The sequence below is a fragment of the Cyclopterus lumpus genome, chromosome 7, assembly GCF_009769545.1.
Source record: "Cyclopterus lumpus isolate fCycLum1 chromosome 7, fCycLum1.pri, whole genome shotgun sequence".
NCBI lineage: Eukaryota > Metazoa > Chordata > Actinopteri > Perciformes > Cyclopteridae > Cyclopterus > Cyclopterus lumpus.
In genome coordinates, this window is record NC_046972.1 from 22338607 (window position 1) to 22355031 (window position 16425).

General features: G+C 44.8%; 2 protein-coding genes across 8 annotated transcripts; one reads left to right on the forward strand and one right to left on the reverse strand.

Annotated features, from left to right (window-relative positions):
• Window positions 1-253: 253 nt before the first annotated feature.
• Window positions 254-3816, reverse strand: LOC117733975 (receptor-type tyrosine-protein phosphatase V-like). 7 transcript variants are annotated; one of them, XM_034537974.1, is made up of 11 exons: window positions 3654-3816; window positions 3253-3306; window positions 2661-2760; window positions 2489-2579; window positions 2333-2409; window positions 2100-2234; window positions 1606-1728; window positions 1266-1426; window positions 1031-1166; window positions 706-770; window positions 254-567 (listed from the first exon to the last, which is right to left on the reverse strand). In XM_034537974.1, exons 2-11 carry the CDS (start codon window positions 3255-3257, stop codon window positions 324-326), a joined length of 1137 nt encoding a protein of 378 aa, XP_034393865.1. In that variant the 5' UTR covers window positions 3258-3306; window positions 3654-3816; the 3' UTR covers window positions 254-323. The 7 variants fall into 7 exon arrangements, with proteins under 7 accessions (XP_034393865.1, XP_034393866.1, XP_034393864.1 ...); XM_034537975.1 differs by having other exon boundaries at window positions 254-564; window positions 3253-3309; XM_034537973.1 differs by having other exon boundaries at window positions 3253-3309.
• A 920-nt stretch (window positions 3817-4736) lies between these two features.
• Window positions 4737-14432, forward strand: LOC117733988 (periphilin-1). Its single transcript, XM_034537998.1, has 7 exons — window positions 4737-5030; window positions 5717-5794; window positions 5901-6004; window positions 6120-6301; window positions 7420-7478; window positions 11858-12007; window positions 13177-14432. The coding sequence occupies exons 1-7, from the start codon at window positions 5007-5009 to the stop codon at window positions 13360-13362; spliced, it is 783 nt and encodes a 260-aa protein (XP_034393889.1). The 5' UTR covers window positions 4737-5006; the 3' UTR covers window positions 13363-14432.
• Window positions 14433-16425: the final 1993 nt, after the last annotated feature.

Here is a 16425-nt window from a genome sequence, read left to right on the forward strand (position 1 = left end):
AGCGTCACGTCGTTGGGTAGCTGCACACAGCCGACGCCCCTTTTTGTGTGTGCGCAGAGAGCGGCGGCCTCATCGTCGTCGTCGTCACGGCGAGTAAATTCACAGCCGGAGGGGGAGAACCGGTTCGACCGGCCCGGCGGCTTCCTTTCCTCTTTTTTATAATTCAAACTGCTGCGTCGGCGGTTTCGTCCCCCAGAATCTTGTCGGGCCAGTTTTTTTTTTTTTTCCACCTTGCAGGAAACATGCGTTCACACGCCGGCGGCAGCGTTGTCTCGTGAGGGCATTGTTGTTGTTGTTGTTTTTTTTTGTGTTGCTTTTACGGTTCAGAGGGCGTCCGATTCCGGATTGAACCGCCTCGACGACGACAGCAGCCTCCTCAGCAGCTGCCCAGGCTGTAAGATCTGCTGCACCGCGTTCTGTTGTCGGCCTCCCGGAGCCGCCTGTCGTCGTCGTTGTTGTTGTTGTTGTTGTGGTTGTTGTTGGTTGTGTCTCCTCCCCGTGTGACCCCCCCGCCCCGTGGAGCCGTGGGGGTTAATATTTGAAGTGGCTCCCTGAGCCTGCGGCCTGCTGGGAAAACGAGATGGGACGCCAAAACCATTAAAATATCATATTTCCCTCACAGTTACTGTAATAAAATATGCCGCATGTTGGTGCTCACTGGGGGGACACTGGGGGGGGGGGGGGGACTCGGTACTGTGTGCTCACCGTGCCGAGGCGCCACCGCCGCGGAGCCAGTGCAGCAGACACTGGTGAACTAAGAGGTACTGCTCCTGGGGACGGCAGAGCACGCGGGGTTAACGAGATCATTGCACATTTTGTGAGTATTTCCAGTTCATCTCGTATATTGTACTTATTCCACATCAATTAGGTACTTTTTAAAACGATTCTATATAGAAAACATAAACTTATAAATATAAAGCATTATACTAATGATTAAACTACTAAACTACTTTTGATACCTTCTTTTATAACGGTTAGTGAAAACATATTCAATACTTCCTCTGCAGGTGGGTCTCACTACTGGACTGACCAGGTTCTGGACCATCCACATCCGATGGAGCCTCAGATCCTCCACCGCGGCCCGGATGTCCGGCGGGATGCCCCGAGCACACAGCTGCATGAGCCACAGCGCCGTCACAAATGTGCCCGAGCGGCCGACACCTGCACTGAAGGAGGAGTGACTTTAAAAAAAAAAAGACCACCCTTCTTGATTGTTACACCTTGTTTGAAAGCGGGTAACTGGGGCTGGAGGTCGGAGGTCAAACCTGCAGTGCACCACGGCCGGCCCCAGGCGGGGAGGCGCTTCCAGTTCCTGCCTCACGAGCTCCGTGAAGGCGACCAGCGAGGAGACGTCTTTCGGGATGCCGCGGTCCGGCCAGACGGGGTAGTGGTAGTGAGTGATGATCCGGTCTGTTGGACAAGCTCTCTGAAACACAAACACTCTCCTTCAGTGGGGCCACAAGGGCCCCCTCCACCTCCTCCTCCTCCTCCTCTTCTTCTTCCTCTTCCTCTGATTGATTACTGGTGCGGTCAGTGCACACAGCAGCCGTTTAAAAAAAAAAAGAAAAAAAAGGGGGGGGATGATGGATGCTTTCTTTTGCTCACCTGTCGGAGGTTAATGGTGGTGATGAAATAATCTGGACCCTGCTTGCGGGTCACCGTCGTCACCTGGATCAGCCCGTGGTGAACGGTCCCTCGGTCCAGGGGCCAATACTTATCACACATCACCTGCACGAGGGTGGAAGTTACACTTTTGAGTCGGGCGGAGAGATCGACGCCACTTTTGATGCTACCGTCAGCACCCGGTTAGCTTAGCTTAGCACAAAGGCTGAAATCGGCGAGCCCGTCTCCGTTTTTATGCTAAGCTAACGTAAATGTCGTCCCTCTGTAGCTTCATATTAAGCGGCGCACAGACACGAGAGTGGCATCAATCTTTTGTGTTAGAAGAGTCAGAAATGAGCATGTAACACACACACACACATATATATTCATATATTTATATATCGTGATTAAAGTTGCACGATATCTTCTGCGTGTTCGATGAGATGTTTAGTGACACGGTGAGAAGAAGAAGAAGAAGAAAGGTTTTCATGTCCGACCTGGTCCTTTTGTCTCAGCGCCGTCACCATGACGACTATCCTGACGTTTTGCTCCCACACCATCCTCCAGAAGTCGGCCACGGTGTTGTGCAGAGGTCCCTGTGTGCAGATGAAGTCTCTCTCCGATTCCCCGCCCTGAGCGCACACACACACACACACACACACACTCACACTTGGTGGGAAAGGCCGGGAACGAGGAGGCGAAACGAGGGGGGGCGAACGAGGGCTCTTACGGGCACGAAATTGGCGTTGATGTAGTCGGTGTGCGGTTGGCCGTTTTGGACCGACAGCCTCACGCGACAGTGGTCATCTGCAGCCGGACGGAAAGCCAAACAAATGAGTCTCCTACATACTTGTCACCGTCGGCGACGTGGTGTCTTTGCACTCACACGGCAGGATGTAGGGGTATCTGTTCTTCTCCCGGTTGACCCCCGAGTCCCCCACCCGGGCGGGCAGGTCTTTGCCGACCTCCTCCAGCTCCTTCGCAGAGACGAAGACATGAGGGGTCTTCTAGCTTCACAAGTCAGACGTCTGGTCCGGGTTTAATGAAATGAAACGTACCTCAAACTCCTGTCTGAAGCCTCGGTTGTCGTTGGCTGCGAGCGACTGGCAGCGCAGGCCGAGGTCCTGCAGGATTTGTGCTCTGGAGACCGTTTGCACCCTGAGGGACGCCATGTTGTATTATTGCGTCACATGGAACCGCGTTTTTTTAAAGACGAGGGATGCACTCCCAAGTCCAGAGTTGTTCTGTCTTTTTCTTATTGACCAAAACCTGCAATTATTTGATCCACATTCCCGTGTGGAATTTTGGACACATTTACATGTCAAAATAGTCTCAGAAAAGAATTCACTCAAATTTACAGTAACCCAGCTGTTTGAGGTAATTATTTATTATAACTTGCGTGAAGGAAGATTTATTGGATTTATTAGATATTACTTTGAGCTCATGTTGGTTTTTTTACCTGATAAACTGGCAACCCGGGTGCCACCTTTGTGACCCGTTTTCCTTCAGTAACGAGACAATATATGGAGAGATGAACTGGTTTTTGGTCTTTTTTTGGCGGATTGGTTGACAAAAATAAAAAAAATAAAACGATATATTTTCATTATGTTTTCAGCATCTTCTCCGGACGCTGTGACTTTTGGTCCTCACCTCATGTTTGTTCTCGCGGGCGTCCTCGACGATGCCAGGATGATTTAAATGCTGCTGCTGTGAACGAAAAGATACGGAAAGTATCATAAAGTAAACGTTTATACATTTAAATTCAATGAATACATCAGTGAGCAGTGTCTCCCCCCCCCCCCCCCCCCCCCCCCCCCCCCCTCTCTCTCTGTTACACAATGTTCCTACTGAACACAAGTATGTGACACCAGAGAAAATAACACACATGACCGAACATGCGTGAAGAAAAGCTGCGTTCACACATGCATTTTGATTTATTTACGCCCTTAAAAAGGAGCCGAGTATCTCCCTCTACACACCATTAAAGCCACTCTGCTTCTATATATTATAAAGACACACCGCCCAACATTCACACGGTGAGTGAAACTGACCTGACGAGGTATTAAAAACCTGCTCCGGGCGAGTCCTCCACCCAAAAAACACCGTCAGCAGGAAGGCAAAACGACCGCTTCGGTGGAAAAGGGGATTACCTCGTTTTCCAGAGGGGCCTCGGGTGGAGGTACGAGAACGAGGACTGCTCCAATGTGCAGGTAGTCTGGTTTTAATAAGTCTTTCTCAGGGGAGGAGGAAGTGGGTGGAGCCAGTGGGTGGAGCTAGTGGGGTGGAGACAGGAACACTAAACCTCTGGGAGGGGCCTCCGTGTGTTTGATACGCTTCAAAAGTTTAAAAACTCACCGGGTCAAAAGGTGAAGTTGTGTTACTGCAGGCATGTGAGACTGGAGGTCATTTTTATTTATTTATTCATACTTGATTTTTAACAACATTGGACATTTATGTCTTTACGTCAATTTAAATCTTTTTTCTTCTTTTTGCCAGTTGTTTCCTTTGGCATTAAAAAATGAAAGTTTTTGTGATAAATAGGCCTATATAATATATATATATATAATATATATACATAATATTATATATATATTATATTATATATGAAGAAAAGGCACTTTTAAATGTTTATAATAATATATATACATATTAACACATTAATTCCAGGTTAACATTAATTCCAGGTTAACATTAATTCCAGGTTAACACATTAATTCCAGGTTAACATTAATTCCAGGTTAACACATTAATTCCAGGTTAACATTAATTCCAGGTTAACACATTAATTACAGGTTAACATTAATTACAGGTTAACACATTAATTACAGGTTAACATTAATTACAGGTTAACATTAATTACAGGTTAACACATTAATTACAGGTTAACACATTAATTACAGGTTAACACATTAATTCCAGGTTAATATATTAATTCCAGGTTAACATTAATTCCAGGTTAACATATTAATTCCAGGTAAAAACACGCCCTGTCACAGGTGTAAAACAGGTGCGACCGCAAAAAAAATAAATAATAATAATTCGGACCGCGCATGCGTGTTCTCAGGAGCCTCCTAAACTCGCTCCCGTCTCTCTCTCAGTTAGTTTCTCATCAGCCTTTATGACCGCGCGTGCACCTGATTGGGCGGCTGCAGAAGAAAAAAAAAAAAAAAGAAAGAAAGGAGGAAGTAAAATAAAATAAACAAAACATAATTCAAAAGCAGGAAACCGGAGAACAATGTGAGAAGTTCTAGTTTATAAAGGAGAGTCGAAACGAAACCTCGAGGCGGACTGATATCTAAACAGGTCGAGCACGAGAACGGGAGAGCTCGTGCGCTTCCTGGTTTTCTTCGTCGCCACACAGAGAGAAATAAAACACATTTAAAAACAACACAACGGGACAGGGCATGGACCACGCGCAGCAGAGCAAGGTAACAAACAAACAAACAAACAAACAAACAAACGAGCAAGCTGACAACACGACCCCGGTGCGTCACGTTGCACTTTGACCCACTGGATCTACTTAACGTGTTTTAAAAGTCATTTAAAATGGAGCTGAACCATAACGAGACTAAAGCGTGTCACAATTATTATTATTATTATTATTGATTAGAGTTATTTAGAATGACACCGCGAGAAGTTAACTAGCCGGAGGGCACCGCTGAGTCATAATATTAATAATATTTTAAATGACCGAGGCTCCAATATACGGTTTTAAAACTTTAAAATAAACACTAAAAACTACTTATTTTCCCTCATAACTCTCATGTCTCAGCATCAGTTTGGTCTTTGAGGGGATGCAGCTTGTTTTTGTTTGTGTCATAAAGTCACAACATGTTTATTTGACCAGAATGAATTGGTGAATCTCTCTCTCTCTCTCTCTGTGTGTGTTCTCTCTCTCTTTATTTCTCTCTCTCTCTCTGTGTGTGTTCTCTCTCTCTTTCTTTCTCTCTCTTCTATTGTTATCACATTCAAATGTATCGATAAGAATTAATTGATCTTTACAAAAAAACGTTTGAGAAGCTGGAACATGGGAATGTTTTTTAATTTATTTTTTAAAGACGATTTACTGATTTAAAAATAGTTGCCAATAATATATATTTGCTTATTTCCTCAGGGCTCCACGTTGCGGTACAGGGAGCACGGGGACGAGTCCCTGGACAAGAGGCCCGCCGACAGCTCGGCGTCTCTCACCGTAGGTGCACACAAAATGTACTTTAAAAAAAAACACGTGCGATTGTTTCCGCGGCCTCTTGTGAAAACCCGTTAACCCTCCCCCCCCCCCCCACCTCTCCACACAGGACGCCAAGAGGCTGATCCGGAGAGTGCGAAGTCCCTCCAGGCCGAGGGCGTGGTTGTCCAATTCCTACAAGCCCAAGTTCGAAGAGCGATTCCACCGACCTCAGTAAGACTGACCGTTGACTATCTACGCTGAGATACCCCCAGAAAATAATTGATGACGAGGCGATTTTCTGTAAGCGTCTTCTTCTTCTTCTTCTTCTTCTTCTCAAACGCTTCAGTTTTCCCAGGGAGGACCACTCGTTCTACAAACCCGGCTTCGCCAACCAGCGGCACCACCAGTTCAGCCCCCAGGGTCACTCCCACCGGAGGGATCATTTCCACCCCATCGATCCGAGGGAGAGGGAGCGGTACGACCAGAGGGAGGGCGGCGACGGCGGGTCCCCTCCGAAACAGAACAACCGTGAGTTTCAAGTTCAAAAGTCCGTGAAAAGCCACAGCGATGGCGGGAGAAGCGCGTGTGGAAATAAGGTCGTTACCGATTTGGAGGAGGTGCACGAATACCTCCCTAAATAATCCCCTCTACAAGCTTCTCGGTACCACCGTGCACTTAATCGCATGGCCACCGGGTGGCAGCAGAGGCTCAAGCGTGCACATCCTCCATGGACACTTTGCATTGAGAATATTTTGGAGGGCATCGGCGTGGTATCTGGTGGGTTGGGAGGAAGTCTCACTCTGGTTGCAACAAACCAGTGTTGCGTAATGGCGACCACGGAGAAGCTTTTTTTTCCTCCCGGGATTCAATAGGTGGATCGTGATGCGATGGATGCATCACACACTATATGTTATAACCTCAGACTCATTAGACACTTGAGGACGACCTCATCTTTTGTCAGTGGGACTCTGGAAGTACACAGGAGGGGCTTCACGTGCTGTTCCCATCACGTTCCCTCGGTTCCAACACACGGCGTGAATGTTTGTGTTGATGTTCCTCCCTTGTACGAATGTGTTGTTCTAAACAGACTGAGCTGTTGGTACTGCGTGTTTTTGTTGTTGTTGTTTTTTAATCTTCTCTCTTGCACCACGGCACTGTATCTGTGCGCACACTGCAGCACTGTGGAGGTGTGTGTTTGTGTATGTGTGAGTGTGGAACAGGTTTTTTTGTGTGCCTGAGTGATGGTGCGATGATGGTGACTCATCGCTTGTGTGTGTGTGTGTGTGTATATATATATATATATATATACACACACACACACACCAGCAGTATATAATGAGCCAAATCATAACTCTTGCTTCACATAGAAACACGGCAGTCCAATATTACAATGCAAAATTCCCAAATATCAGCACAGATTCTGCTGATTGATATTGATTTGTTGGTACCAGATAATTGCAAGAAGGAGAAGATAACAAAAACAAAGCCTTAACAGGATGCTGAAGATAAAGGGAGCGAATGCTGAGGGGCTTTAAGCATCAATGGCGGTCTAAATATACACCTATAGGTGCTGCATGTGCCTCTATGCGGGTGTATAGGAACACAAGGCCAGCTTTACAGGCTTGTTTTTCTTTCCTGTGTTCCAGCTAGCAGACCTTTCGTACCCAGATCCTCTTCCAGCAGAGACAAGGACGCGCAGTTCACTGTAAGTTAACCAGCAGAAAACCTGATTCTCCTCCTTCTGGTTTGCTATTTTAATTAAAAGTGCTCCACGAGATCCTTTTTTAAAAATGCACTATGCAGAGTTTTCTAGGAGACGGGAGAGCAAATAAAACATTTGACGATGAAAGTGATTTGGATTCCGTCCTAATAAAACATGGTAAAACAAAATAAATATTGGGGGGGCTGTAATTGAGCATTATTTTCATTATCATTTAATCAGTTAATTAGCTTGATTTATTCAAGGCTTGTCCAAACCAAAGATGCAATGACGTAAAAAACCAAGAAAAGCAGCACGCAATTTGGCAATATTTGGCATTATTTTTTGAAAAATGAATCAATCAATCATCAAAATAGTAGCAGATAGTTTCTTTTCTTCCGTTTATTGACTTTATTGATTCACCCCATAATCGTTCTAGCGATATATTGTTTATAGTACATTGTCGAGGGAGACGTGTGCTTCTGTTTTGTGTATTTAGCCGTGAGCTCATAGCGGAGACTTGACGGTTCAGGTGCTGCAGGAAAATCAAACGATCGCATGCGTTTCTCGGGCCGGCCCGATAATCTCAGATGATGAATCACCGCCAGTGTTGAAGGGAGGAGTCCGACAAAGATTAGCTGGTCTCAGATATTATTATTTATTTTTTTTATCGTCGTTATTCAATCTTGAGCGGTTGACAACACAATACACCAGTATTATTATGTCTTTGGACAGAATTGCTTATTGTATTGCACGTCGCTAATGTCGGTCAACATAATGGTTAACGTCGATGTCTACTTGTTTAGTGAGATTTGTTGTCTAGATTCATTAAAGTACGACCATTACATTACATTACATTACATGTCATTTAGCTGACGCTTTTATCCAAAGCGACTTACAATAAGTGCATTAAACCATGAGTCCAAACTCAGAACAACAAGAATCAAGCAAGTACAATCTCTTCAATAACGTTAAACTAGAGTACTATCCGTACGTGCCGTTTAAGTGCTACTAAAGTGCTAAACAACAAAGTGCTATCCGTAAGGGACATTTAAGTGCTACTACGGCTCTCCCTTCCCTATTCAAGGTATAGTCGAAAAAGATGTGTTTTTAGTTTGCGACGGAAGATGTAGAGACTTTCTGCTGTCCTGATGTCAATGGGGAGCTCGTTCCACCAATGAGGAGCCAGCACAGCAAACAGTCGTGATTTTGTTGAGTGTTTAGCTCGAAGTGAAGGAGCTACAAGCCGATTGGCAGAAGCCGAGCGAAGTGAACGGGCTGGGGTGTACGGTTAGACCATGTCCTGGATGTACGTTTTACCATGTCCTGGATGTAGACCGGACCCGATCTGTTCGCAGCACGGTACGCAAGTACCAATGTTTTGAAGCAGATGCGGGCGGCCACCGGTAACTAGTGAAGGTCGCGGAGGAACGTTAAACTACAAAGTGCTATCCGTAAGAGCCATTTAAGTGCTACTAGAGTGCTACTACAGCTCTACCTTCCCTATTCAAGGTATAGTCGATTCAAGGTATAAAAAAATGTGTTTTTAGTTTGCGACGGAAGATGTAGAGACTTTCTGCTGTCCTGATGTCAATGGGGAGCTCGTTCCACCAATGAGGAGCCAGCACAGCAAAAAGTGACGGAGCTACCAGCCGATTGGCAGAAGCCGAGCGAAGTGAACGAGCTGGGGTGTGAGGTTAGACCATGTCCTGGATGTAGACCGGACCCGATCTGTTCGCAGCACGGTACGCAAGTACAAATGTTTTGAAGCAGATGCGGGCGGCCACCGGTAACCAGTGAAGGTCGCGGAGGAGCGGAGTAGTGTGGGTACATTTCGGAAGGTTGAAGACCAGTCGAGCAGCTGCATTCTGGATGAGCTGTAGAGGTCGAATGGCATTAGCAGGTAGACCTGCCAGGAGGGAGTTACAGTAGTCTAGCCGTGAGATGACCAGAGCCTGGACCAGAACCTGTGCCGCCTTCTGAGTGAGAAGAGGTCGGATTCTCCTGATGTTGGCAGTCAGGGAGAGTTGACTGTCGAGTGTCACACCGAGGTTCCTGGCAGTCGGAGTCGGAGCCAACACTGAGTTGTGGAAGTTAATAGTCAGGTCGTGGGTGGGAGAGCCTTTTCCTGGAAGGAGGAGAAGTTCAGTCTTGTCCGGGTTAATTTTCAGGTGGTGAGCGGACATCCACTGAGAGATGTCGGTCAGACAGGCAGAGATTCATGCTGCTACCTGTGTTTCAGATTGGGGAAACGAGAGGATCAGTTGGGTGTCATCAGCATAGCTGTGGTAGGTGAAGCCATGCAAGTGAATGACAGAGCCAAGAGAGTTGGTGTACAGAGAGAAGAGGAGAGGACCAAGGACTGAACCCTGAGGGACCCCAGTAGTCAGAGGACAAGGCTCAGACACAGATCCTCTCCAGGTTACCCGGTAAGAGCGGTCGGTGAGGTAGGATGAGAAGAGGGAGAGCGCGGTGCCTGAGATACCCAGGTCCTGGAGGGAGGACATGAGGATATGGTGGTTCACTGTGTCAAAGGCAGCGGAAAGGTCTAGAAGGATGAGGACAGAGGAGAGAGAGGCTGCTCTAGCAGTGTGAAGCTGCTCAGAGACAGCAAGGAGGGCAGTCTCTGTTGAGTGGCCTGTCTTGAATCCAGACTGGTGGGGGTCTAGAAGGTTGTTACTGTGAAGAAAGGAGGAGACTTGGTTAAAGATAGCTCGCTCTAGAGTTTTGGAGAGGAAGGGAAGGAGAGAGACAGGTCTGTAGTTGTTGACTTCAGATGGGTCGAGAGTGGGTTTCTTCAGGAGAGGGTTGACTCTTGCCTCCTTCAGAGAGTTAGGGAAACAGACGGTTGAGAGGGAGGTGTTGATAAGATGGGTGAGAAAGGGAAGAAGGTCAGGAGCAATAGACTGGAGAATGTGAGAAGGGATGGGGTCAAGGGGGCAGGTGGTTGGGCGGGCAGAGGTTACCAAGGTAAGAACTTGATTAGGAGACAGGGGGATAAAAGAGGAAAACAAGGGGGAAGAAGGTGAAGTTACTGGAGGTGTAGTTATGGAAGATGGATTAGTAAATGAGGAGCGTATGTCGTCTATCTTTTTTGTAAAGTAGTCAACAAAGTGGCTTGGTAGAAGGGGGAGGGAGGGGGGAACCAGGGGGGTCAAGGAGGTTGGAAAAAATAGAGAAGAGCTTTTTAGGGTTAGATAAAGACGATTCGATTCTGGATTGGTAGAACAGACTTTTGGCTGCAGAGATGGACGCAGAGAAGGAGGAGAGAAGAGATTGATAGGCGAGCAGGTCACTGGTGTGTTTGGATTTTCGACATTTCCTTTCCGATGCTCGCATAGTGGCTCTCTCGGCGCGCACCGGTTCGGACAACCACGGAGCCGGAGAGGACTTGCGGACCTTTCGAGTCGTAAGAGGACAGAGAGAATCAAGAGTGAAAAGACACAATCATTTAAAAAAGCTAAACCAGCACGTGTAAACACGCTGTACACCTTCAGTAGCTAGCATAGCATAGACGTGCTAACGTTCTCAGCTTATGTTAGCACCACGTTTTTTTTTTTTTACGTGGACACGTAACACAGAGCAACATCAGCATTAGTTTAGAGACGTATTTCTAGCCACCTGATGAACGTCAGCCTTCATATCTCCTCCTCTTTTTGCTCTGTTTTTGGTCTCGTTAGCTGTCCAGCAGCCAGTCGCTAACTGTGCGTCTGCTTCTTGGTGCTGGGCAGGTAGTTTACTTTGGGTTTTCACAGCTTTTTGTTGTTGTTGTTGTTGTTGTTGTTGTTGTTGCTGCTGCATCTGGAAACAACACTGATTAAATTGGCGAGAGGGAACCTAAGCAGTTCTTCATAACTAGGCCTCTAAATCATTACCATGGGTTTAAAAAAAAAACTATTAATAAAGCCAAAAACACGTTGTGTAATAGTGACACAAGAAGATGTGCGTTTCTTAAAAGTTACGTGTCCACGTAAAAAAAAAAACTGGCGCTAACATAAGCAGAGAACGTTAGCACGTCGATGCCATGCTAGCTACTGAAGGTGTACTGCGTGTTTACACGTGCTGGTTTAGCTTTTTAATGATTGTAACGGTGAATAAAGACACACCCGACTCTAAAGGAACGCTGTAAAAAAAACATTGTAAGATATGACAGTTGTAATTTAGTTTCCTAACACCCTTTTTTTTTATTTGACATGTTTAGCCAACATGCTGAGCTCATAATTCCCTCTCAGCAGTGTTTTAAGTTGACGTGTTTCACTTTTAGTCATCTTCTGGTCATTCGCAGCTCCGTCAGCATCGGTGGTGTTTTTTGGCAAAAACTGTACAAAGTTCCAACTTTTTTTGGGGGGTGCGGGGGGGGGTTTCCATTTCTTTCGTTGTTCCAGACCGACAGGAACCAGAGCTGGCAGCGAGATCACACGGGGGCCAAAGGCAGCGAGCGTGAACGAAGCCGAGAAGGGGATCCGCCTTCGACCGCCAGCCAGACGGCAACGAGAGACCGAGCCATCCAAAAGAAGAGGAGAGAGATAGACGAGGTAGCAGAGTGTCGTTACGTAAACACACACACACACACACACACACACACACACGCACACACACACACACACCTTTGGGGAGAAGGGTTGGTTAGAAAGAGGAGGAGGAGAGATAAGAGGAGCCGGGATTAGAGAACGAGCGACAGAGGGAAAGATCTTGGAAAGCGCCGGGAGACGAGAGACGAGATTTGTTTTCTGGAGTCTAAACATACATTTATTTGAAATGCAGAGCCCGAGGCAACACGAGGTGTCCTTGTTGTCTTCACTCTGCTGAGCCCGAACAAAGACGAAGACGAAGAGAGTCTTCGTCAATGGTCGACGTGATAGCTGGCGTTTTCCCTAGTTTAGCAAAAAAAAAGAAGAAGAAGCGAAATGAAGCTTATTATCGCGGCTCACCTGTCTCACAAGAAGCTCCCACACTGTGTGTGTGTGTGTGTGTGTGTGTGTGTGTGTGTGTGTGTGTCCACCCACTTGACAGGAAAAGATGGCCTCTTGCTTTTCATATCTCCGTGGTTGCAGGATTATAGAGGCATTGCAGCAGAGGATGTATTTCTTTCGGGGGGGGGGGGGTTATGGAGCAGAAGTTGTTATTTCACCGTACACTTATAAGAGAGTGTTATAAGACACGGGATAACAGCCCGATGCCGTCACGGCTGAGCGCCAGCTCTTCAGATTCAGGGTCCCAGTGAGAGCTGAACCTTTACAAACAATCCATTCCTGCCTCTGAACCGTGAAGGTTCTCCAGGAGGTTGACCGTGGGTGGAGGGGGGGCTTTTTTTAAATGGAAGCTTTGCGTTGTACGTTTTTATCTGCCGTGGATCCACAACAACAAAGCTTTCTTTCCCCTCAGGCGATATTAAAAGTATATCGTATCTCATCCGAGTAAAAATAAAGAGTCTGGCAACAGGTAGCTGATGCAGAAACGTCCACAAAACTGTGAATACAGACGCTTTCGACACTCGTGAACATGCATGCGAGCGTTCCTTTTCATTTTTTTTCTCCCCCGCGGGTTGTTAATCCATTCAGTGGTAATTGGAACCGCATGACAGGACTTCTCTCCCTCCATCATCTCTTCTGTTCGGCCATTAACCCCCCCCCCATCTCACTTTCAACCCATTTGTCCTCAAATCCCTCATGCGTGTGTGTGTGTGTGTGTGTGTGTTTTGCAGGTGTACTATCAGGAGTGTGAAATGTTCGGCCTGGTGGCCAAGATGCTGATAGCGAAGGATCCCACCCTGGAGCTGTCCATCCAGTCCGCGCTGCAGGAGAACCTCCGGGACATCGGCAAGCGCTGCGTGGAAGGCATGGAGAAGTTCATCGAGGACTACGACTCCAGGGAGACGCCGCCTCGCTAGTCCAGGGGGGGGGGGGGCATAAATTATATTTATAATACCATCTCGTGTGATCTGCTTTTGTGTCGTTATCTCCGCCGGGAAAAATCAACGTGATCGCTCGTGCGACTGTGAAATGAGTGTGCGTCTCACATTCTGAATAATACTTTTGACTGCATGCTCAGAAGACCTCTGGTGGTTGCTTTTTATTGCCTTTTTTTTTGTTTTTGTTTTTTTGACAGCCGTTGAGTGACAGCTGACTCCTTCTTCAGCGACTCAGGACACCGCCGAGTGCACTGCAGGTCGCGTCACAAGAAATGAACATGCGGATCAATAGATGGGTGAAATAATGCATAATTTATGCGGAGACTTATAACTTACATTCTCTCTAATGTGAACCTAACAGAGCTGCTTACTCCGCAGCGTAACTTCAATAATATTACAGACACTAAAAGTTTACTTTGAGTTTGCATACAGTCTTTTTATGTTGCTGCTTAAATGATTACTGAAAGCGGCCTCTTTAATCATGTAAATGTTCAAAGTAAATTGCATCGATAGCCCACATTACATCAATTTAAAAAGCAGCATATAGCCTGCAGGGAATGGTGGAAGGGGGAGTGGGATGTCCATGCAGAGCCAATAATTATATTTGGATGATTTATGTGTAATTTGGATTTCGTCAATGGGCTAACGATGGTTCGTATTCATGCAGTCGAACATGACAGCAGTGGTTGTTGCACACACCCACACACACACACACACACACACACACACACACACACCAAAGCTCTACTGAATGCACCGCTCTAGATTGTGTTTTTTTTTTTTTTTTTCGTGTTTTACAGTCGAAAAAAACATCAAAAGTCAACTTTGATTGTGATTTGCAGATTTCTTTTAATTTTTTTTTATACTGCTTTTAATTTTAAGAGTTTGATGATTTATGATGCAAATATGAGCTGGTTTTGTCTTTAAATAATAGCACTTGTGAAGAAGTCAAATTGATTTTGAAATTTTTTTTTATTTTTTATATATATTTGAAATTTGTGTTTCACTGATTTTGACATTTTGTTTACGGCATATTAAAAGTGCGTTTCAAACATTTGGTGATTTCTTTTTTTCTTTTCTTTTTTGTTCATCGCTTTTATGGGCAAGACAAAATGAAGTCGTGGCATGAATACGTGAATGAGTAGAGTTTAAATGTTTGTAGAAGAAAGTCCTTTTGATGTTTGACCTGAACGGATCATTATAAAACTATCGGCCTAAATGTCGGCCCGTAACAGGAAATTGCAGCATAAATATGTCAAAGACATGTTTGAGATTATTCAGGAACGCACCGGAAGTGAAAGTATTGTACTCACGGTTCTTAAAGGGGCAGTCCACCAATTTCACTTATTATTATTAATACTAATAATAATAATAATCCTCTTATTCGGCCTGTGAAAAACAACTGTCAGACAGTTTGACAGAAAGCCTGAATTACAAACTGGAGGTGTGGAGAGAAAGATGCGTGTTTACCAGGCATGGAGGGTCTAATGAAAGATGCTATCCAGTTGCATTATGGGAATTGTAGGACTATAATAACTAACACATCATTTAGGTAAGTCAGTAAAAATGCTACTCTCTAAAGCCAATCGTATTGCTTTTTAAAGATTCAATTCAAATATTTTTGTCATACCAGCGACACCTTTTTTTTTTTCTAGACAACTATGGGATGGATTGCCATGGCATTTGGTACAGATATCCATAGTAACCAGAGGATGAATCCTACTCTCTGATTGGTATTCCTCTCGCTCCGTCGTATGTTGAAAATGTTAATTTGTCCCAATATTTGGTTTACAGACAAATACCGTCAAAAGCAGGGACATTCCCATCAGGCTCAGCTGTACTTTGTATTTTTTTGGCACCTGGAGCGGCTCCTCCATTTGTCTCGAGCGCGGAATTAAAGATGATTTATGTTCCTTTTGAGGCGAGTCGGTTTCAGGGTCCTGGTTTAGTCACCGTTTATGTTAAGCCGTCTTTTTGGCCCTATTGTGCGTAGTTAAATGATCCAAGTGTCTGGTGGGAAGTATGCCAAATAAATAAAGTGAAAGTTCCTCACGGCATGTGAAATGGTCATTAGAGGATTCTGGGAAAGATTGCCAGCACAACGTTTGTTTGTTTTTGACCGCAGGGAAAAAGTTGTTTTTGAAAAGGCTAAACACCAACAAATATGGATTAAAGCGGTACAATAAAAACATGTTTTGAATACTAGAAAATATTACATCTATCTTTTCTCAATAAATTTGGACTTTTGGACTCGACAACAGTCTTAAAGTCTTTGGAAATGTTTGGATCACGCAAGTCGGAAACGATCCTACGCGTCCGCCACGGTAATCGAAATCCACTAATACCTATGATGATTATGATAATAATATTAACAATATTATAATAATATATGTATATCTGCAGAAGTACCAGCTGTAAACACAATGAGTACACATGCAAACAAATAAAATAAACAGCTGTTCAGCATTCAAATGTTGATTTAAATTTCACACGTCTTGTGTTCATTGTTGTTATTGTTAAACTTGGATCACAGCATTATGTTTGTTTTGTGTGTTTTATTGCCGTTTAAATGTCGGCTATTAAATGGTTTAAAACATGTCCCCGGTGTGTTCGACGTGGCCATCAAAGTGGAGGGTGAACCCTGAACTGAGCCGGATGTCACTCAAGACGACCAATCAGAACGCCTGCTGGTTGTTCATTGAAGTACACTTTATTTTCTGTATGAGACGACAACAACGAAATCAACATGCAAGTCTCCCTATCTCTACATCATGTTATACAAATAATGATTCTTTAGTTACAAAATATATAAATATTTAAGACCATATGTACAGAACATTTACATTACTACATCCATCACTTTTAATAAGTTTATTACTATATATACATTCAACAGGTATTATTCTTTAATATTATCATCATTATTATTTGCATTGTTATTATTATTGTCAGCATCATTATTATAATTATTATAATTATTATAATTCTTAATCATCTATGGGTAACTCTCAAAAAAACAAAGCATGTCGCAGAAGAGAAAAA